The sequence below is a fragment of the Aotus nancymaae genome, unplaced genomic scaffold (genome assembly GCF_030222135.1).
Source record: "Aotus nancymaae isolate 86718 unplaced genomic scaffold, 86718_ANA_hifiasm-v0.15.2.pri h1tg000020l, whole genome shotgun sequence".
Classification (NCBI taxonomy): Eukaryota; Metazoa; Chordata; class Mammalia; order Primates; family Aotidae; genus Aotus; species Aotus nancymaae.
Window position 1 is genome coordinate 32,624,961 of NW_026988432.1, and position 24,246 is coordinate 32,649,206.

The following is a 24,246-nucleotide window of genomic DNA, read 5'->3' on the forward strand; positions in this document are numbered from 1 at the left end:
TTGTACCACGGCTCACTGCTGCTGTGACCTGCCGAGTGTTTTCCAGCAGGGATATGGCTGTGGGCAGTCAAGAAAGGAGCCATGTGTCTCCATGATGAAGCTGCAGTGCTAGAGTTTACCCACAGCCAGGGCCAAGCAGCAGAAACAACCAGGTGAGTTTCAAGGGACTCAACTATTCCCTTTCTGAAGATGCCCCAGCAGGGCAAGGCGAGGTGGACTCTTTCAAAGATAACTTCCTACTGCTAGAAACCAGGAGACCTGAGGGTTTGAGTCCCAAACAACCCCCACTCCTCAGTAATTAGCTGTAAGCTTGGACAAGCCATTTAAAACCCTCAGAGTCCTTTCCCCAGTCTATAAAACAGGGAGAAATAACAACGAACTCACTTAACTATACGAAGAACAAATCCAAAAGAAGCAACAGTTGGGCAGATGTGAGTACACTTTGTCAAGGTGTGGGGCAGATGTGAGTGTCCACACCATGCACTATCATCTGGATCACATATTTTGACAATTACTTATTAAATACAGTGCCCTGGGTTTTTCCCTAAATGTCCTGAGATCAAGTCTTCTTAGCAACATCTTTCTAAGCAGCACTTAGGCTGAACACCCCATACAACTCTGTAGGTACGTCTAGAATTGAGATGCTTCAGCTCTGTTACAGTATATCTGGATAGGTGCAAGATTGCATGTATGCGCGCGCACAGACACACACAAGATTTCAGATGTTTCTAACTACCAATGCAAAATATACAGAGCTGACTAAGCAAGAGCTATTTTGATGTTAATGGAACAGAAGAGCTAAAGCCAGGCACAGTGGCTTACACCTGTAATTCCAGCACTTGGGGAGGCTGAGGCGGGTGGATCTTCTGAGGTCAGGAACTCAAGACCAGCCTGGCCAGTGTGGCAAAACCTTATCTCATCTTGAACTCCTGACCTCAGGTGATCCACCCACCTCAGCCTCTGAGAGTGCTGGGATTATAGGTGTGAGCCACTGCGCCCGGCCTATGGCAAAACCTCATCTCTACTAAAGATACAAAAAAAAAAAAAAAACTAGCCGGGCATTGTGGTACATGCCTATAGTCCCAGCTACTTGGGAGGCTAAGGCAGGAGAATCGCTTGAACCTGGGAGGAAAGGTTATAGTAAGCTGAGATCACATCACTGCATTCCAGCTAGGGTGACAGAGCAAGACCCTGTCTCAAGAAAAAAAGAAAAGAAGAGCTAAGAAGAACTTGTTTAACATCTAGGCTGGAAAAATAAAAATAAGTGCATATTATTATTAAAAGATAAAACTCCTGTCCTCAGGGAGCTTATATCATAATTGAGAAGAATATACTTTACCTTTGACAACACACATTTAACAGCTCTTTCATTTAGATAAAGGAGGTCATTATATAAATAAGAAACCAGGTTTGTAGAAGGCAGAGTCACCTAATGGTGGATCTCTAGAGAATACACAGAAAAGGAATTCTGACTGAGTTGGGCAACTATATTTAAAAGTCCCTTGTTTCTGTACCTACTATGTAGTCGTCCTTAGGTCCAAACTGGACCATCTGAATAACATTTGGTTCACATCTCTGTCTCGAACTGTGCACAAAGAGAGGATAATAGTGCAAACACGTGAATTTTAGCCTAGTGAATCCACTGAATATAGGATGTGATAGTTTGAACAGCAAAAGTAGCATAAGACAATATTAATTTGGCAGGTTTCCTTGACCTTGAGTTCGGCGTATATGAACAATGACAAAGCTTCTAGAAAGCTGGTACAGCGTGGGGTCATGTTAATAGAGGTACCATGTCTAGAACAGAGGTGGTTACAATCCTCTGACATTCTGCAGGGCCAGACCACCTCCCAGTATTGTACTGTGTTCTGTGAGCTCTCCCACTTACACCTTTTAGAAGGGACACTGAAAAGCTAGCATTCCCAGCACAGGAACCAGGGTGGTTTGGCACCAGGAAACCATGGAATATAAGGAATACTTTCAGGAACTGCAAATAGTTAGGTTTTAAAAGGGACGACTAGTGAAATATAAGAAAGAGCTTTCTAAAACAAGGGCTGCCGCAAAAGGTGGCACATCCCCTCCCTGAAGGCCTTTGAGACAAATAACTATGCCGCAGGTATGGGAAGGTGTGTTTTGTTCCTTTGTGAAGGACACTGAAAGAGAAATGCTCAGAGGCTCTTCTGATTTCTAGCAATATCCGTGATTCTGGAAGTGCGACTCAGCTGGGGACCTGTATCTTTCTTTTGAAACAGAGCTTCTGCTGTCAGCCTTCTCCTGCCTCCTAACCAGATGTCTGATTCTCACCTGTGTCCTCGATGAATTCAACTTCTCATTCGAGGACCCTTTCTGGATCTCCCCGTCTTGGCTTCCTGCATGATCCCATACCACACAAGACCAATCAGAAACACTGCCCTGCCATTTATCTAAATGGTAGCGATTAAGCAGGAAGACTGGGTCATTTCAGGAACCTGATGATGCAGGAAGAATCACACATCCAAATAAGTTAGTTTCTACCTAACGCTGCCCTGGAAGGATAGGAATGGAGAAACCATGGAGAGTCCTATTGTACACTACGAAACCCATGATCCACCATGAGGAGCAACCACCATGGTTCTGCAGGGGTACTGTGTGTTGTAAAAAATACTGAAATTTCTGAGCTGAGTTCTCATGAACAATACTAAACAAATGAATTTACTGGCCTGGTATAAAAGGCTGCCCACACTCCTGGACAAATTTCTATTTGCATATGATTGCTTCTTATTGGTAAGACATGGTGGGTGGCCCACCTGGAAGGACAGAGCTTCTCTCTATCTCCTTTTGAGAATTTCCTACCCACCCTCAACCTCCTATCCTCACTGTGAAACTGGCTAGAAACCTGTGTGAGGCAAACAAGACCATCTGGTGGGGGTGGGGGTGGGGACAATAAACAAGGTCTAGAAAACACACCAAAGCAACCTGCATTTGATACTAATGATGATTATCAAATGGCCTCACAGGCCAGATACTGAGGTGGGAACTGCTCAGACTTTTCAGAGTAAATAAAGGCCTCCATTGTTTCCCGTGTGAGGTCACAGGCTGGTGGGGAGGTGAGGGAAGTTGGCCTCAGGAAGGAGGGGCAGGCAGGGAGAAAAATACAACGACCTGGGAATTCAGAGAGAAATGCAGACTCAAGATATACAGGGAGGCCCTTGCCTTCATAGGGCAAGATCCATTGGGATACTATGGAAAATGGGAAAGTGCCCTAGAAGCTGTGTAGTCAGGCCAGGCCAGTGGCTTACACCTGTAATCTCAGAATTTTGGGAGACCCAAGTGGGAGGACTGCCTGGGCAACATTGCAAGACCTATGTCTACCAAAAAAAAAGAAAAAATATATATATATACACATATATACATATATATATACACACATATATACATATATATATATACACACATATATACATATATATATATACACATATATACATATATATATACACGCACACACATATATATATAAATACACACACGCACATATATATATATAAAATAAATCAGGACTGTGGTGGTGCACACCTGCAGTCCTGACTACTTGGTAGGCTGAGATGAGAGGATCACTTGAGCCCAGGAGTTTGAGGCTGCAGTGAGCTATGGAGCTATGCTTGTACAATGGAAGTCCAGCCTGGGCAATAGAGCAAGACCCTGTTTAACAAGAGAAAAAAAGAAAGAAGAAAAAGAAAATGAAGGAAGGAAGGAAGAGAGGGAGGGAGGGAGGGAGGGAGGGAGAAAGAGAGAGGGGAGGGGAGGGGAGGGGAGGGGAGAAAAAAGTTGTGTGTAGTCCAAACCTCTTGCAATGCAGGGCTCTGGGTGTTCCTGTTCAACACATATAGACGGCGGCCTCAGCTTGCACTCCTCTAGCAGCGGGGGCTCACTGATCCACCAGCCAGTATATAATTCAGCCTCAGGCAGACTCGACATGACATGCTGTGGCTAAAAGTCAGTGAAGGTGTTTGCATGTTGTGTCTGTCTGTATGCCTCTTGGAGACCTGGGTCTAAACTCCTGCCCTCTTCTTTGGTAGCCTCTTCCTCTGGCCCCCGATGGCTCCATAGGGGGATGCCCAGAGCCTTAATGTCAACCTTCCAAGTCACTCTGAGGACCATACACATTGAAACACTTTCCTGAAAGCAGTTTGGTTGTGTGTAAAGTATAACGCAAATTTTTAGTTTATTGTGGCTATTAAAAACCTCCTAAAATGCATGCCTTGTGCTAGTTTTTTTCTATACTTAATGCTATCAGGAACCTGAACCAATACCTCAACCCAGACTCTGCGACCCCACCCTGTGTTCTCCAACTTGACTATCCTTAGCTGTTCCCAGTAACTTCCTGAACAAAGCCACTTGCATCTAATAAACAAGCAGGGCAGGTGGGGGGGTGTCCTGGGATGTGCAGCATTGTTGTAGCTTGAAGGAGGGATGTTTTTAACTTCAATTTGCAGGAATCAGAAGAGTCAAAGATGTGGTAGGAAAAGGCAAAACGGGATTGTTTCTCTTGCCTTTTATTAAAAATGGAAAAAAAGGAAATATAACTGCGGGTCAAATAGCAATGCAGCCATGAGAGGACTTTTTGAGGATGTAAAATTGCAACGATGAGGAAGAGAGGCCGACTTTGCAAATGCTGGAAGAGTAGCAGCTGCCAGCTGAACCCCACTTGGTGGTTCCTTTGACACTGCTTTGAAACTTTCATTTTGAGTCATCCTTTGTGCTCAGCAGTAATCCCGGTTTGGCAGATAAATGACCACAGAGATAAAAGACCTTTGAACTATCTCTAAATAAATCCCTATAGCAATTCTCACCAAAACACCAAAAAAAAAAAAAAAAAAATCATTAGTGATACGCTCAACTAGTAGATGTCTCTCCAGGCATCAGACATTAGGCACTGGTTCTGCCCGAAGCTAACATAATGCAACACAGCTCAGGCCTCCCGAATGTGCAGGGCCACCGCAGATCACTGTGTGCCCGCTCTGTGCCTCAACTAAGGAAGTCCCGGTGGGTGGTCAGCAGGGAGAGATGCCAAACAGCAATGAGAGCAGGACATACTGAGCAAACTGCCGTCCGAAGTGCCCAGTAGGCAATTTCAACCTCACCACAGTGACATTAACAAGGAGGGGCTGCTGTTATCCGGATTTTCCTACTGTCAGGAAACGTTTCAAGAGGTTAGGTCTTGCCTAAGGCTATGCAGGCTGTCTCTGTCCAGAGGCAGAGAGACCATGTTTCTGGCATCAGGGGATCTGAGTTCTAATCCACTCCCAGAGTGGGGGCTCTAACAGACCGGGTACTCCGCACCTAGAATTTCACATATAGACCACATTAGCCATGATTCAGAGAATAAATGACTTTCTGTTTGAACAGGACACAGTTTTCTGCTGGCTACTCTGCCAGATTCATTTTCAATGGCATAGAATTCACCAAAGAACCTTCCTTAGGGAAGGTCCAAAGAGAAAAATAATCAAAGAAAAGAATACCAAACCAGGAGGAAACAGCCAGGCTACATATTTTAAACCCCCAGAAAATCCCAAACACAAGAAGCAAAAAAAAAAAGAAAACTAGAAGACAGGGTCGAGAGATAACCAAATATTCCCAGAATAAACTCATGGAACACGAGTTTGGTAAATCACCACTCTTTAAGCTCCGCTCTGGCCCTTGCTCCCATGATTTTAGATCTTTTGACATTTGGGGCTAAAAGGAAACAATTTGACGGTGGAACAGTGGGTCCAAACAGAGGTCAAAAATCTGTTTATAGTAACGAGTGTTCTTAAAGAGAAACACTTGCCCTGCTGATCAAACAGAATGGCCCTTCAAGTTTCTAGATTATAGAACAGAAACAAGACCTCAGAGGGAAAGTCGCTTTTGTTTTTCTTCTTCATCTTTTTTTTTGAACATGTAGAAGCTGAGAAGCAGGGAGGTAAAGTATACTGGCCGAATGCGACTGTAAGTCATAGAGGCAGAGTTGGTGCCCAGAGCTCCCATCTCCAAGTCCAAGGTTCTTTCCCTCACACTTTCAGCTGACATGTCCAATGCTCCCCGCTGCCCCGTGGAAAAGGTCATTCCCAACCTTCCCTGTTGCTTTAGCTATAACATAATCAGAGAGAAATCTATCAGGAAACAAAATTTCCAGGCATTCTGATGAATACATAGAAATGTGGTACTTAAGAATGTTTTTAAAACTCAGGAAATAAAAACAAAAATAAGAGGGAAAATTCAACTTCTTTTGTTGTTGTTGTTGTTGTTGTTGTTGTTGTTTTAAAGACAGAGTCTCACTCACAGCCCAGGCTAGAGTACAGTGGCACGATCTTTGCTGACTGCAACCTCCACCTCCCGTGTTCTAGCAATTCTCCTGCCTCAGCCTCTCAAGTAGCTGGGACTACAGGTGCATACCGCCATGCCCAGCTAATTTTTTGTATTTAGTAGAAACGTGGTTTCACTGTGTTGCCCAGGCTGGTATTGAACTCCTGAGCTCAGGCAATCCACACACCCCGGCCTCCCAAAGTGTTAGGATTACAGGTGTGAGCCACTGCACCCCACCTGAAATTCCTCTTGTGTAGAAATGCTAGGGAGACCTGTTCTCCAAGTCAGGAAGAGGGCATTGTGGAGGAAGAAGAAGTCCTCCCATACTCCCAGGAGTTCAAAACTCCATATTTCCAGCCCCAGAAGAAGAGAGGCCAAGCCTTCTGTAAAGCAATACACTTGGGAGTGACCAGAGAAAGTGCTGACAAAAAGGATGGCAAGGGAGGGACACTTGAACCACCGGGAGGGTGGAAGCCTCTCTGATGGTAGTCAGAGCCACCCACTAGGGTGAAGGAGGAGAAAACCATGGGTGCAGCAGCCAGAGGTCAGGGAACCTATACCCTTGGCAAAGCAAGCCACCCCTCACCTGCTGCCAAACACCTCCTCTCATAGCCCCCTCCTCACCCACCTGGTAAACCAAATTACTACCACCATTAAAGGTCAAGAGAGAAATGAGCCTCTCAGGACATGCTAGGAAAAGGGAAGAACCATAGAGCAATCCCTTCTTCTGACAACTGTGTCACCAAAAGGCTCCCCTTTCATGTCTCCCATTTTAAGCTCCTCTGCACAGCATCACTCTCACCAACTTCCCCATCACCCCTGCAACTGTTCCTTCTCCCTGATTCAAAGCCCTCTGAGAACTCCTGTTACTTACAGAATTAAATCTTCATTTGACATTCATTGCTCTCTGCAATCTGATGTCAGTCTCTTTTACCATCAATAACACCTAAGAAACCTTTTTCCTCTCCACACTTTGTGTTTGCTCTTTGCGTAAGGATGAAGTAAGTGCATGACTTATTTGGTTTCTCAAAAGCCGATGGTGAAGTCTCAGGACAGAATACAAGAGTCTTTCCCTACATATATGATGATGTTCTAGGCCAAGACAAATCCTGAATGTGTGTCTAGAACCATGGCAGGCACCTGATGGGTATGAATGTGTGTCTAGAACCATGGCAGGCACCTGATGGGTATAAGTTTGAAGCCCCTGCTACAAGAGGAAATAAGATCTCTCAATGGAACTGCAGAGGAGGAAAAATTAAATCTAAAGAAATGAAATGGAAGTTGTATTTTTGTCAAAAGCAAATAAAATTTGTAAGTACAATAAATGAAAAAAATATGGCTTTAACTAGTGAGCTTTGAAAACTCTCTCAAAACCCTGGAGAACTTAGAATTAAGGAAAATGTATCAGATTATGCTTGTGCCACCCCAGCTACATGAGAAAGTGTGGAAGAAACACTCCAGTGATCCTCACCTTCTAGAAATCCTTTACTTTTATAGGGTGTGGTAACTTAGGGACTGGACTATATATTTTCTTGGAGTCTAATAGAACTGGCTTCATAGGAAAACCATGCCCCTTCCAGCTGCTGCTCCTTTGAAGCAATGTGAGCCTCAATTTCCTGTAAATAAATATCTGCCTGGCAGGATCATTATGAGGACTAATAGATAAGGTAAGTACATGTAAAACAGCTAGCAGAGGGTCTGCCACGTAGCTTAATAAATCAGAGTTATTATGATGACGTGCGCTTCGTAAATTCTCCATTATCTTCTAAAATTCACTGAGTTATATCATGTATAAATAATCATCCATATTTGGAAGATAAGGAAACTAGGGCTTCAGCAAATTCATATTGCAGATCCAAACTAACAAAGCTGCTTTGTGTCAGATTACCACACCACATCTCCTACCCTGAGTCACTGTATGGCGTCCATCTGGAACTCCCATGCCCTTATCTTGCTCCTGAATCTAGACAGGTGTCTCTAACTCCCAACATCCTCAGGAAAGAGAAGAGCTGCTAAGCCCTGCCCAGCTTGGAGCCTCTTCAAAATCCTGTCACTACTGGAATTTTTTTGAGACGGAATCTTGTTTTGTCACCCAGGCTGGAGTGCAATGGCGCCATCTCAGCTCACTACAACCTCCGCCTCATGGTTCAATCGATTCTCTTGCCTCGGCCTCCCGAATAGCTGGCATTATAGGCATGCGTCACCATACCTGGCTAAATTTTGTATTTTTAGTAGAGATGAGGTTTTGCCATGTTGGCCAGGCTGGTGTCGAACTCCTGATCTCAAGTGATACACCCACCTCGGCCTCCCCAGGTGCTGGGATTACAAGCACGAGCCACCATGCCCAGCACTACTGGAATAATTTTATGCTCATGTTTTATATCTGAACTTGCTTCCAGAGACTCATCTTCATGTTCTCTATTGTTTTAATCTAATCACCTAGAAGTAACCTGAGGAAGTGTAAGCTTTTATGTCACTTACCTGAGTAAGTTTAAGATGCAACCATGTTGGCCCCATGATAAAGAACAAGTTACAGGTGTAGGGTCCATCTGCAAAATTAGTTCTGTCCAAAGGAGAGTTCGAAGGCTCCAAAGTAGTTTCTGAACTCTCCCCTCAGCCTCTACTTCCTACCAAATGCTGCTTTCACACCTCATGTAAATCCACTCATCACAGACCCTCTCCCAAATAGCATCTCAATTCCCATCCTAGTTTTATATGGAAGAAAAGAGACTTCTATCCTGGTTAGAAGAGTCTGTGCATCCTTGAGCCAGGGAGGTAGCACTTTCATGGGGTCCTCCTCACAACTTACTACTTAAGTGACAATATTCCCTGATCATCTATAATGCCTCTCTGGTTTGGAGAGTTAGCCCTAGGTTTAAAATTTGGAGCAAGGCTGTTGATGATGCTAGACATATATGCCTTCACCCCAAAGCAGTGGACCATGTATAACTAGAGTTAACACCACAAAGAACTAGCCTATGATATGTAAGTTATGCTACCCTTATCATATAGAACTTTCTTTCCAAACACCAATGAAAAAGTAAATCATTTGGGATCCCACATAAGCTGTCTTTGCCTGAGCCTGTCAGGCAATGACTTCAGCAAAATTAACTGGTTCACTTCAACAACAACAACAACAACAAAAAGCAGCACATAATATAACACCTAATTCCCGAGGCTGAATTATTAAAAACAAAACAAAACCTTCATTATCCTGAAACTCTATGTCCTTCCCCTAAGTCAAGGGTCAATGCACATTTTTTGTAAGGATCAGAGAGTAAGTAGTTGAATCTTTGAAGGTCATAGTATCTCTGTCACAACAACTCAACTCTGCCACTATAATAAAAAGCAGTCAGAGACAAAACGTAAACAAATGAACTTGGCTGTGTTCCAATAAAACTTTGTTTATAAGCACTGAAATTTAAATTTCATATGCCTCACATATTACAAAATATTATTATTCTTTTGATGTTCTTCCAACCTTTTAAAAATGTAAAAAAACATTCTTTGCTCATAGGCAATACAAAAACAGGCAGGTGAGTGGATTTGGCCCACAGGCTGTAGTTTGCCAACCCCAGCTCAAAGTCAGCACATATATTCAGATGACTGCCTCGTAGGAATTGCTACCAGCTCAAAGACCAGCTAAATAAGGCTTCCCTTCTAGCTCCTAGAGTAGGACCTGCTTCCCAGAGGCCACTCCAAGTACACCTCTTCAAAGAGTGGTATAACTTACAAAAATAGATCCAGAAGGCGATTTTAGGGTTAGATGCTGATGTGCTGCTTACAAAATGCCATCCTCATCCATTCTGTGCCAAATTACTGATCATGTACTTCTCATTCATACAAATAAGTAAATTCTGCAAGTTTATGCCACTGAACTTTTCCACACAAATGGTAGGCAAGGTTTCCACATCTCACCCTCAGCTTCAGCTTTTGTTTACGCTCTGGTTGCAAAACAGCAGGAATTTGAAGGGTAATAAAGTTAACAGTCTCATCCCATAGAGATCAGAGGATGTTCCTGTCATCTATCAAGTAATTGAGAGTCAGTGATGATAGCTTTATTAATTCATTTCTGGAAAGTAACAGTGCTAGGCATAAATAAATGTAAGAAGGATGGAGAAGTACCATATGAAGCAAGCTCCTAACAACTAAAAAGTTTCGCAGGGTATTCCCACCACAGTGTCATCACAAAGAGCAGTGTGCATTGAATTTCAGCCCTTCTCCTTCCTCTCTGTCCCCTCTAATTGCTGAGGCATAAAAATGCTTACTTGGCAAATCACATATTCAAATAAGCAATTTTATCTCTTTCCCATAAGGTCCACAGAGAGCATCCAGTTTTTTGGGTGAAAATGACCAGACTGAGAACTTCAGATATGAGCACCAGGGTCCACTGCACATTTCAGCTTTGAAATCATCCCCATGGTACAGATTCCAAAGCGTTAATCTGGTGTGTTCCAATGGGCAAAAGGCTATAGTTGGGAACAATCAGTGGCTTTAGGAAAAGTGGTACCTAATTAGGACAATGTATTCTCTTTTTAGGGTAGTGAATTTGGCTTTGAACACCCAAAACTGTGGGTTGCTGCTTAAATCCTGGCAGCGAAAAGGATGGAGACAAAGAGTAACCATTTTTCAAGATAACTCACCCACACAAAAATACAATAAAACACAAGAACTGGCCAACTCAATGGCCAGAAACAAAGATATTCATTTTTGTATCTGAAGAGACCTTACTCCAAAGCAAAGCCTCACTTTCAGTACCTGATTTGAACTGTTGCATTTTCTTGCATGAATCTCAGAAGTTTTTTGTAGAGATTAAACCTTTGGTTTCAAAACAGAGTACCCAGAAATAACTGCAAAGTTGTAATGCGGGAGGAGAGAGCACGATCTCTACGTTCTGGCAAAACAAACCAATTTCTAAAGGTTCCTTTGTCTTCTAAAATGTTAAAAGAAGGTGACCAGTTGTCCCTGGATGCAGAATTGTCAGTCTTAAAACCACAACAGATTTTTGGGGCAAACTGGAAGGAGTCAGTCACCCTTGAAAGTCTCCACTAGCCTATTCTTGGGATTTGAAATGCAACAAAATCAGCCAAAACACCCGATATAAGGATGAACACAAGTCCTATGCTAAAGAAATAATATGATTCCTAGTGGTTTTATTGAAAATAACTACCCAGAAGCTTAAAAAAAAAACCCTACTGGTAACAGAAATGCTATAGATTATCTCTGAGCTATAAAGAAGAGAAGTTCATTCATCTGTGCCATTTTTAGCTAATCCACATAGCTAGAGCCCAAATAAATGACCAAATGTCAGGGAGAGAGTGACAAAGACTATGATTAATACCTACAGCCTAGAACCCCAAAACTTTGTCAAGAAAACGGCTTCTTCCAGAGCCACCCAAGTCCCAAAGATTCTTGAAGACAAAAACTTACTATACTAAGGCAGTCCTCTGCTATCACAGCTGACTACCACACACAGGAAGGGAGGTCACTGTAAGTCACTGTAACCCCCATGATACAAAATAAATTTAACAAAATATGAACTCATTCATTCCCAACCAACTGACACCACCAACCACCTATCTAGCTACTTTGAACATCCATGTTTGACTTTTAGGAGGAAAATGACAATCAACCAAGTTAAGTCAATGTCCGATCTTAAAAGTCCATGATGTGTTGGACAAAGATTCAGGCCAATCAATCACTTGCCCCTTTTCTTGTTTTTCTACAGTTCCAGTTCTAATGCTCATCAGTGGATTTCACAATGATGATTTCTCAGCTCTGTGACAGTCTCAGTTACTACAAAGACCGAGCTTCTTAGGCAAGCAAGTGATTCATCTTAGGAAGATTTACAGTAGTAATGACCAAAATCAAAAGGCAGTTTTAATAATTCTTGACTGTTCTGATTAACCCAAATGTTTTTAACATCTCAGTCCTAAGTATGAAAACAAATGCAAACATTAAGGAAAAAAAATACTAAAAACGTTATGGCATAGCTGACCCAGGCAATTGGCTGTTATATAATCAACAGGAACTCTCCAAAATTACAATTCTAAAGCTATTTTTTTTTTGTCAGATAGGCAGAAGATATAATAATGAACTAGACATTAAACCAAGATTAAAGCAGATGTGTTTCTTCTGGAGTCCATAAATATTCCATCAAGGAGATTGGTAATTAATGAGTAGATAAGTACAGTTGACCCTTGAACAAGACAGACTTGAACTTCAAGAGTCCACTTATATGAAGATTTTCTTCTGCCTCTGCCACCTCTGAGATAACAAGACCAACCTTTCCTCTTCTTCCTCATCCTCAGCCTACCCACCATGAGGACGATGAGGATGAAGACCTCTATAATGGTCCACTTCCATTTAATGAACAGCAAATACATTTTTTCTTCTTTTTGATTTTCTTAAGATCATTTTTTTCCTCTAGCTTACTTTTTCAAACAATATGGTATATAATACATATAATATATAAAAATACGTGTTAATCAACTGTTAATATTACCAGTAAGGCTTCCGGTCAACAGTAAGCTATTAGTAGTTAAGTTCTTGAAGGAATTCAAAAGTTACACACAGATTTAACTGTGCAGGGGTCTGAGTCCCTAATCTCATGTTGTTCTAGAGTCAACTGTAATATGCAAACAGACCCTAAAAAGTTGAGGATAAAATGGCAAAAACAGAGAAACAAAAAAATCTACAAGACGGGGGTTCCTACCTTCTTTTTGGAGTGGCTTCTTTCTTCCTCCTTCGTAGCTTTGCTATTTTTTCCAGCACGGGACACCTTCTGGTCCCCAGACTGCTTGATGGTGATCTTGATCTCAGGTGGGCATATATAGTTCTCCAAATTCTTTGGGGGTTTCTTAGCCCGCTTTGTGGTCTGAATCTTTAGCTTCAGACTTCCCTCTGTGAAGTTCGCCTCCTTGATAGAAAACTCCTGCTCTTCCAAGCCATCTCCTGCCACCCATTTCTCGCTGTCCGCGTTGGAGTTGGAATCCACATCCCGCCCTGAGCCCAGTTCATCCTCCTCCTCTGGCTCCATGCGTTCTCCGCCCACTGGGATCCCCTTCCCAGGTCCTGCAGTGGAGAGTAAAGGTTCTCCTGTGCAGCCAGGAGCAGCCGGGGGCTTGGCTGAGGAGACCGGCAGGAAGTCTGACTCGCCCCCTCTTTGCCGGGAGTTGCTTAAGGTTTCCCTGGACTCCATGACAATCTCTACAGTCTTCAGGAGTTCTCAGGAGGGGGAAGGGATAAAGGGAAAAGGGAAAGGTGAAAAGAGAGGACACCCAAAATTCCAAGAACAAAGTGGTCCAGTTGCTAGGGTCAGATTCCCAGGGATGGAGACACGATGAGTTCAGAAGAGATCAGATCTGCAACTGAGAAGCAAAGAGACAGTTAGCCATGGCAGAAAGGAAAATGATCCCAAAGGTTACTCAATCTAAGTTCTAGAGGCCCCTTTCCACTTATCTATGGCATCCAAAAAAAAATGATGGAAAAAAATCTAACCAGAATGTGCACATCCCCAAATTGGATTTTATAGAGCAGAGGAAAAAAACACATTCACACACGCCTTCATAATGGATTGTTATTAATTTTGCGGCTGTAGGCCCAAGAATAAAGAAAAGAAATGCGAGTCCTCCAGCCCAGTAGCAAGCTAGATGTTTCTTTACACTGAAGCTTCAGCTGGCTGAGTCACTGTTAAAACCAATCATGACGAAAGGGAAGTCTGAAGTGTTGAGGCTCGGGTCTGTGGGAACTGTATTTGGTTGGCTTTTTGCACCACTTCTCTCTCACATGTGAAGAACAGTTTGCAAAGCTGAACACAACCCCCAGGCTGCCTGTGCCAAGCTCTCCACCCACTTGGAGGAGGGGCATTCAGCCTATCTCTAAACTGGTTTACCTTTGTCATTTCTCACTATGCATTATTTCAATTATGCAAAGACTGCGCTATTTCTTCAAGCAAATGTAAAGCTTAGGTGTGAGGCTCGCAAAAAGAAAATAAAAAGAGTTTAGTAGTAAATCACTTATAACACCGTGATTAACAAAAAACAACCTCAACAAATGTTTCCACTGACACGAAAGAGAGATATTTAATCATTATCAATTATTTAGATAAAAATACCCTTTCTAGACAGTTGTAATCCCTTTCCGGTTTCTTAAATGAAGTAGTATTGTCTGCAGCAGCAAAAGAGGAAAAGGAAGAGAAGGAGCATTTTGTAGGTCTGTGGAAGTGTCAGGAATCCCCCCAGGATCTTCCTCTCTGCCTTCCTCCAAGATGAGAAGAGAAAAATCAATTAGGGTCTCTCGGAACTATCACGGGATCAGCTACACTCTCCTTCACACTTCTTCACCCCATGTTCCATCATTCCCAATTTCATCCTCATAATTTTCAAAGCCCAAAAGGAAGCCCAAATGCTTAGTCTCAAGAGAAAATCAAAACCCCTGGGGCTGCAAACATCACATCCTCTTGCCCTTAGGCTGTAGGCTGGATCACATTCAAACCTTCTCAGCGGCTGAAGTTTCCCAGCAGAAGACACGACTGTACATCTTAGGTTTCTACCTCTGAACCCATAAATTTATAGAAGTGGCTGGCAAATGTGCCCACCAGAAAATGCCCAATGATGCCTGCAAAGACACATTCAGAACAACCAATAAGTGGAAGGCTGAAGATCAGACGTGTGTCTTCTCTCTCCAGAATCAGCACATTTTTAGCTGACACCCTGTGAAGAAGCCAGCCAGGAAGGCAGCCCCGGCTTCCACGTGGACCCTGCTCCCCAGAGAAGCCCAGGAGTAATTCAGCTAAACTGCTCAGCTTTGCAGAAAGACGCATTTACAACTGCTTCTACTTCGGGGAAGATTCAATGAATGCAGCTTTTCTGAAAAAGAAGAGGCTGCCCTAGTGAGAGCATGAGCATCTTCACTGACACTGTTGAACAAACACTGCAAACGGCCACCTGTGACCCATGCTACGAGATGGACAAAGTCTCCACTTTGGGAGGTGGGGAGAAGTCAGACCAGATGACACTCGATGTTTCTCTTACTTAAAAGATTCTTTGTCTCATCGACATTTATCTGCCCAATAACACACATCTTTTTTTTTTTTTTTTTTTTTTTTTTTTTTTTTTTTGAGACGGAGTTTCGCTCTTGTTACCCAGGCTAGAGTGCAATGGCGCGATCTCGGCTCACCGCAACCTCCACCTCCTGGGTTCAGGCAATTCTCCTGCCTCAGCCTCCTGAGTAGCTGGGATTCCAGGCACACGCCACCATGCCCAGCTAATTTTTTGTATTTTTAGTAGAGACGGGGTTTCACCATGTTGACCAGGATGGTCTCGATCTCTTGACCTCGTGATCCACCCGCCTCGGCCTCCCAAAGTGCTGGGATTACAGGTGTGAGCCACAGCGCCGGGCCAACACACATCATTTTTAAAAAGTTGTACTTAAGTCAACTTTACAAAGGCCTGTCTTTCTAGTGTCAGGCACCACCCCAGCTGCTGGAGACATCAATGTACCTTAGAACATTTCCACATTTGTCAAGAGGTAAAAATCTAGTAGGTTTTTCTCAGTCTGTATCCCAGATTCATGCAAATTGCAAGCCATGTTTTCTTAGAGCAGTAATGTTCAGAGTCTATTCCCTTTGGCAGGAATCTCCAATGACATTTTAATTCTCTAATACCTACCTATAGAATCTCCTCAGGTCAGGAGAAAAGGCAAGGCACATACATATAAAGTTCCTAAATGAAATCCATTTGGACCTTGGAACCAGAGTAGGGACATGTATGTTACAGATTCTGTGATACAATAAAAGAAGGCGAACTCTAAACTTTAGATGAATGGATGGGCTTATACAGTGAATATATTTATCTTCCATCCAAAAAGGGATTCACTTCAGAGTGAAATAAATTAAACAATCATTTATTGCATTTAACTATAAATGAGTAACTATGTGTACAAGACAAAGTTCCAAAACTTAAAATTTAAGTAATGAGATCCACAACAAAATAAAGATTCAATTCAACAACTTTTTTTAATTCTCCTCAAATCAAAATACTAACATACAAGGAAAATACAATCTCTTTCCTCAAGGAAGTTACGCTTTTGATGGGAGATTTGACAAGTCACTCTAAAGCAAAGCAGAACTTCTATGTACTGTAAGAAAGGATAGAATCAAAAGGAAGAAAAAGTTTTCTTCACTTGGGCGAGGTGTAGACAGCTAGGAAACTACACAGAAAGCCTTTGAGGACAGCACAAGACAGGGCTTTGATCTTGATGGGGGTTTCCTAGGTAGAGCAGGAAGAAGGAAGACATGGCAGAGAAATGGAAGGCACGGGGCTACATCCTGGGCAGGCACGTGCAGGGTTATGCATAAGAAAGAGAAAGTTGGGGTTTGGCTAGGAAGTATGGTAGAAATTGGGAACCTGTGAGAGGTACGGCTGGAAATAAAAGGTCATGGCCAGGTCATGGACATCATTGAATGTTGTGCTAATAATGAGTTTGTATTTTATCTTATAGGTAAAGGGAAGCTATTTACGGAATATCAGTGGGGAAGGAATACTATCAAAGTTACACTTTAGGAAGATAATTCTGGTGCATGGTGTGAGGGCTGGATTAAGACAACCTGATGTTAGAGGCAGGGGTCCTAAGAAGGTTCAGCTGAAATTTCATTCATGTTGCTTGAAGACCCAAACCAGGACAATGTGAGTATATCATAATAAATACTGTAGGTAAAACAGTAACGCAGTTTCCAATAGCCTTAATCTTTAGGAAAACATCTATTCCAGACTTTTCATACTGGTCTCACCTTAAAAGTCCAAGGCAAATTAGCCACCAACTTGCACTCACTACTCAAGTCAAACTAGTCTCTATCTGTTCTTACAGCCACTTCCTCTCATCTTTGCAATGCTGGCCATGCAACTGATGTTCCCCAAAGTTTGTTGCATGAAGGAATGAATAAACAAATGAATAAAAAATCCCCAGCATTTCCATATTTACAGGTCATCCCCAAGTCTTCACTTCTCCAAGACAACGTTCCGTAAAGTCCAGACCACAGTGCTCACTCCTTGGCCGGACTGACGTTGCACCCAGCTCTATAGTTTGCCACTATATACCAGCCTTGTATTGTCTTCTAGTTTGTTTTTTTTTTTTGAGCACATAAATCTTATTTTTCTAACACGATTGCAGCTCAGCCTCAGGCTGAGAACTAACTGTGGTTGTATAATGCTTACATTACCTATAGCACCCATTGCAGGACTGGGCACTTGGAGGATTTCAAGTTTTTTTCTGAATGAGAACAGCTTTGCCCCTGACAGCTATTCAAAGTCTTAAGAGTTCAAATTACTCCCACTGCAGCTCCACCCACCCAGGCAGCAGCCCCAGCCAAATTTGCTGCCTATCTTGAGGACTGTAATCCAGCCCCTTGTGTCCATATGTGACCCTCATCTTGGAAAAATAAAATAAGCTTTCAAAAGAAAGAGCAAAGAAACCTAACCTGTCTGTTTACTTCAACAGCACACAAAGCTGTCGTTCTCCTTTAGCTTTCTTCCCAGCACGTACCTGCCTCCCCAAATTCACAGTTCAATTTTTTGGTGAGTCTGGGTATCAACCGCGAGTCCTCTTGTGATTCAGTCCTGCCAAAACGCGTGTGTGAGCACACGCACACACTCACACACTCACAGAGTTGGGGAAGCCAAGGCAAGGTAAAAATGTTTTGCCTTGTCACATTCCAGCAGTCAGTGACTCCTCCTGAGGGGGCGGGCACACAATGGACACTCTGTACTTGGCTCAGGCCTTCGGTCCAACAAAAGTTAACTCTTCTATGACTGCCTGCAGGACTTGGGCAGGGGTGGCAGTGGGGGCTGGGAGTGGAGGAGGATTGGAAAGATGAAATTGCTTAGGCATTAACAGCCTTGTTGGCCCCAAGGAAATGAAAGGGCAAGGAAAGGACATGGATGTATCTGGAAAGAATACTGAGATAGGAGTCCAAAAGTCAGTCTTTATTCCTGGCTCTGCTGTTCACAGGCAGTCAGATGCTAGACAAGCCACTCTGAGTCCTTCACCCACACTTGCCTTAGCAATAAATGGGTTGGGACTAGTCTCTCTTTCACACGCAATACTTCGTAATTTTGCCCTGCAGAGCCATACCTATGGGTACACTCCGAAATGAACAGCATGAACCTAGAGAATTACTCCTCTGAATGGCCAGGAGAATCCTGCTTGGCTAGATGTGTCTTATGCCCAGATAAGTTCCAGGGTACATCTTCCCTCCCCTCCAAAACTGCGAGATGGAGTATTTTTTCCTAGTCTAAAATACATTCTCCACCTGGGGAACTCTTACTTATTCTGAAGCTTGGTGGAAAAACAAGTTCTCAAGCTCCACTTACTGAATCAGGGGTGCAGGGCTGGAGCCCAACACGCCAGCTTTTACAGAAGCCCTCTAGGTGGTTCTGATGGCCTGGAGTAAGAACCAGTGCCTTAGACTGTGTCTATATGTTTACCCCTGTCAGGTTGCTAAAGGGTACTTGAGGGTATTTCTCCCTTACAGCAGTAATGTGAGTCTCTTGGAAACAGGCATCACTTGTATTGTATTCATTCATCTACACAATCTCAACACCTAGCACAGTACCCAGCACACAATGAACACTCAAGAAATGCTGGTTGGCTAAAGTAACGACCAAAGCACATCAAGCTGGGCTTCCCAGCTTCTTCGTTCACCTCCCTCTTCTGCTTTGCCCAAGTGCCATGCTCACACAGGCCAGTGCCATCCCCACTGTTGCTTTCTAAAGAGACAAGGTAGTAGAGATAGGGCCCTTAGTATATTCAACAGGAGTCAAAGAAATGAGTTCCTGGCCTAGTTCTGCCACTTAGGAGCCCTCATACGCCTCTTTCAACTTCACTGTCTCATCAACAAAATAGAAAAAAAAATGATGTCTTCCTGGCCTATTTCACTAGTTTGTGGTTTTTACTTTAAAAGATTTTTTTTTTTTACTGTATTTCTTGGTAGTAGAACTCCATGCTCTTCATTACAAAATAAATACATGAATAATAACACACGCAACTCTCAGGTCTTAAAGGCAAACAATCACAAATACAGGAAGAGTGCTCTGCTTCATTCCTGAACTTTTGCAAACTTCCCCAACCTCTTCATCCTCAGTCCTCCCTCTGCTCTGGACCCTGCAAATTCCCATAATTAATAAGCCTTTTTTTTTTCCATCTTCACAGGTAAAAGACGTTGGGCTGACTATATAATTCTCAGGCTAGAACTTTTTGCCTCAACACTTTGTAGAATGTCTTTCAGCATTTAAAGTAATGAAGGGAAAACAGAGGCTGGCCTGGTTTGGTTTCCTCTGTAGGCAACTTGCTTTATGCCTTTATAATTGAAAACTTTTTCATTATGTTAGAATTTTATTAATGACAAAATGAGTGTAGTGTGGCGCTCTCTCCCTTTAATTTTCCTGGAACATAATGAGCCTTTTGGATCTGTAGATGCAGGTTCTTTCTAGTTCAGGAATGTTCCCTTCAATTATTCCTTTGGTAATTTCTTCCATTAAATGGTTCTGGCTTCTTTCGAAGTTTTTCCTGTAATTCTTAGTTGAGAGCTCTCATCTCATCTCTGTTCTCCATTTCTATCATTTTCTCTCTCACTGCTTTTCTTTCTCTCTTTTGCCCTGTAGGAGAGCATACTGTTCTCCATAATACCATTTGATTCTATCTCCCATGCCCCCTTTGCCTTTATTGACTTCACTGTGGATTTTTTTTAATTCTGCAATCACACATTTTGTATCCCTGCAATCTTTCTTTACTTAATGCATCCATTTTTCAGCTGACTCTGATGTCTCTTCATCACAGCTCCTGTTCCACGGGTCATACTTCTTGTTGAAGATGCCAGGTAGCTTTGTGAAACTAACATTGCTGTTGGATTAACTAATTTTCCTGATATTATTTGTTTTAACTTGTTTAAAGTGTTTCTTCCTCCTCAGGAGGCCTCATGCTGGGATTTGTTTCTTTGCTCCTGCTCTGATGAGGAGAGAGTCTGGCCTACAGAGGAAGTATTGGATAATAGAGGAAGAACTGGACTACCTTCTACCCATTGTGAAGTCAGAAACATCCTCCTCTTCGAGCTACTCCCATTCATCAGAGACCATATCAAGTTCTAGTGAACAGTACCAGGGATGTGCTGAAGCTAGTGCCTATGCGCTCCTAAGAGCCCACTGTGCGTATCTCTCCCCAGCTCCACATTCAGTGGCATTAAGTTGGTAGCTCAAAACTCAGCCGCAGGGTGCAGTGGCTCGTGCCTGTGATCCCAGCATTTCAGTAGGCCGAAGCGAGTGGATCACCTGAGGCCAGAAGTTTGAGACCAGCCTGGCCAACATGTTGAAACCCCATCTGTACTAAAAACACAAAAATTAGCCAGGTGTGGTAGTGCATGCCTATAATCCCAGCTACTCTGGAGGCTGAGGCAGGAGAATCACTTGAACCTGGGAAGTTGTTGCAGAGAGCTGAGATCGTGCCATTGCACTCCAGCCTGGGCAAGGGGCCGAGACTCCATCTCCAAAAAAAAGAAAAACCAAATCAGCCATGGTGGGAGTGTTTATATCACAAGAACGAGCAAACTTTACAAATCAGTGCTTTTAAAAAATCTGGAGAACAAGGTGTTAAGCATACACTTGAACACCACTGAGAGTGGACATCCATCTACTATTATTTTGCTGAACTGAGAAGAGTCTTTTCTGCTGGATTCACAAAAATAGCTAAACAGCTAAACTTCCCAACATGCCCTGTGACAAAGACTCCATGCTCACCTCAGAACTTCACTGGAAGAAACATCTCTGCCCAGAAGTAAATGCCCTACTTCCACTCCTCCCAGAACTCCCCTCCCCACTCTTGCCCATTTGTTTTCTGAGAGCTAGTCTTTGAGAATATGCATAATGACGTCAGGGAGGGGCGTCTTCAGCTGGTTTTGTTCAAGCTGCCCATACAGTAGACTTGATGACTGCCTGCTTTTCTGGTTGACAGAAATTGTGAATCTCTGATTAAGGGGACAAATGGTGTAAAAAGATGGAATGTGATCCTTTCTAATTACAGATGAGGAAGAAATTGTACTTTCAACCTAGATTCACTGGCCTATGGTTATAAGAATCTCTTGTCAGATTCTGTCAAGAAACTGACCGTCTGACGTTGGCTTTGGGAGTGGTTGATTATTCATCCTTCTTTATGTCTTCTATGGTATTTCGGTGGGGAGTCACAAGTGACTTCACGGGACTTTGCATGCACCTGGAATCTTCCTCTTGCCCCCTTGGAGTTAGCACTTCTTCACTATTCAGGCTGAGGTTAAATGCCTCTTCCCTGAGCATCACAAACCAGATCAGAACTCCCCATTTTGTGCCTTTGTAGCCCAGAACGTGTCTTTCCTAGCATTTATTATATAATTAAATCTCTGTGCCACTCTTGGTTTCAAACTCTGCCTCCCCTACTAGATGGTAAGCCCTTGAAGGTAAGACCTGTGCCTATTTGGCTCACTATGGTTGTCCCCCGGGGCCTGGCACAGTTCCTGATACACAGAGAGACACTCCAAATTATTCCCTCAGTAAATGTTGAATGCGAGGCCAGCCAGACACCACTTGACTCAGATGCCTATAACTGAGTAATCTTTTCAGATTTCCTTTCTACTGCAGAAACACCCAGAGTAAATGCTCCATCAGCACTGGTAAATCTAGCAGGTGACCCAACTCTTACCTAGCTCTCAATCGGCAAGGGCAAGGGCAGCTCTACACCATAGTTCTCCGACTCTGCAAATACATCAACTGTCTACAGCAAAGGACAAAGCTCCTACTCAGTGGTGTTTTCATACTCTGCACTTGTGTGGTATGTTCCTGATCACATTTTACTTCTTCCAAGCAGTATTTCCTGAGTAATTCACCTACCACATGCTCCAGCAGCATCTTACAAGCTGCAGATCTCCCAAGCCCCACTGATGGGCATTACTGTATATGATTCCCTGATAGGTTCTCTGACTGGCTGGCCCTTTCTCCTTTCTCTACTTGGTTAACTCTTGTTATCCTGTAAGAATTGGGTCAGGTTTCACCTCCTTCATGGAGAATGTGGACCCTCCTTTTCTACCTCTTGCTGCATATACATGTATACAGATACATACACACAGACAGACACACACACACACACACACACACACACACACACACACGGTCCTGCTCTCACTTCCCTGGTCATTTTGTTATCAGAAAGCATTTGGAAAACTCTGTTTCAACATTTTATTTACCTATCTCTTCCACTAGACCACGAGCTCCATGAGGACAAGGGCCATATTTTAAATGGGTCTCTGCACAGCTCAGAGCATAGAAAACACAGAGAGCAACCGTCCAACAGCAGTGTCCAAGCCATGTTTTTCCTTAAGAAGAAGAATGGAGGCAGTTCTGATTTGCTGTCATAGGTTTAGACTTCTTAGCCTCTCCTTCCCACTTAGTCATTGTGTTCTTGGGAAATATTTTTAATCTTTCCAAGTCTCATTTTGAAATGGGGTTAATAATTCTACCTCAAGCGTTGTTTCAAAAAGTAACTAAAGATTAAATGAGATAACAATTATAAAAGAACACACTGGGATCACCTTAGGAAGCGTGTACATTTTTTTTTTGTTAAATTTGATTTACTCCTATAGTCTGTCACCAAGCTAGCATTTGGCTAAGTGCTGCCCTCTCTTCTCAGACTCCATGTCAAGCCCTGAGGGACAGGAGTTGAAGACTAACCTCCCCCATCTTCCTACATAATGAGAAGCACAGACAACTAGTTTCCTTTGCATCTGCTCACCTAGGCATTTAGCTGTTGTTTGCTTATTGCTCTTTTCTTGTTTCCAGTTTGTCTCATGGAGGAAATAATACTGGGTAGAGTCAGGAATTCCATATTCCATTCCCTCCACCACCACTTAGAGCTGGTGGCCTTGGGCAAGTTCCTTTTTCTCCCTGAGTCTCCCCATCACTATATGTAGAGTTGGGACTGCAGAACATGAGTTGAGCTCTGTGGCCCCTTCCAGCTCTGACATTCCCAAGTACTGAGCCTTGTCTTCTCATCCAGAAGCCCTTCAAAGCCAGAGCTGGTACCTTCCACTTCTTTATCAGATTCTGCTGGCTCTGCAGCTCAGCCTGGCTGGGTTGGCTGAGCCTAAGACAAAACTAAGCATACAGCGTTAATCTCTGTACTCAGGGATCTCTATGATAAGGAAAGAAGGAGATCAAACTTCTGAGACCTGAGGTCCAACCTACTATCCACTAACCAACAGTTCTAGCTCTAGCTGCAAAAAAACAGTACCTCCTCTGGGAACCAATAACACAACACAACAGCATGATCCTTGTGTCTTTGCTCCCCAGGGAAAAATCTCTACAGTCCTGGCTGGGCCAATCAAGTTTGCAGGTTGAGCTCTGGCTTTGATGCAATACTTGTGCCTGTGTTCCTCTGTGCAGTCAAGGAAAAGTGTTCTCTTGTAGTGAATGCTGTGGCGGGAGGGGAGTGTGGTGGAAACATTACCACTAACTTGTGCTGAGCTCTTCACAGCCATTATCAATTTAATTCACACAACAGCACGGTGATGCCCAGGATTTTGTCCTCATTTTACAGACCTGGAAATTAAGGTCCACAGAGGTTAATGATTTACTCAAGAGCACACACTTTCTGTGTAGGATTCACAATCGAATCGGGGTATATATGATTACAAAGCCTCTTACTTTGATATCATGAGGTATCTAAAACCCAAAGTTATGCCAACTTTGGGCCAAAAGTTGCTAGTTGCTTCTACATACATGAGTTCTAAAACCAGTCTGCCATCTGAATTACCACGTCATTTTAACTCTCTGGGGCATCAGTTTTCTCATCTGCCTTTCCTAATTCTCTTCACAGAATCTTACAGGAAAAAAAGTGAATAATATA

General features: G+C 43.1%; 1 protein-coding gene across 4 annotated transcripts in view; it reads right to left on the reverse strand.

The window, feature by feature from the left end:
• SETBP1 (SET binding protein 1) overlaps positions 1-24,246 on the reverse strand; it is a 372,922-nt gene that overhangs the window by 337,364 nt on the left and 11,312 nt on the right. For 3 of the 4 annotated variants that reach the window (XM_012440796.3, XM_012440793.2, XM_064379223.1), the window contains exon 2: positions 13,040-13,694. In XM_012440796.3, the coding sequence (XP_012296219.2) occupies positions 13,040-13,525 (486 nt within the window). In that variant the 5' untranslated portion in view covers positions 13,526-13,694. Of the gene's footprint in view, positions 1-13,039; positions 13,695-13,824; positions 13,992-24,246 lie in introns of those variants that run through there. The other variant, XM_012440794.2, reaches the window with a different exon arrangement.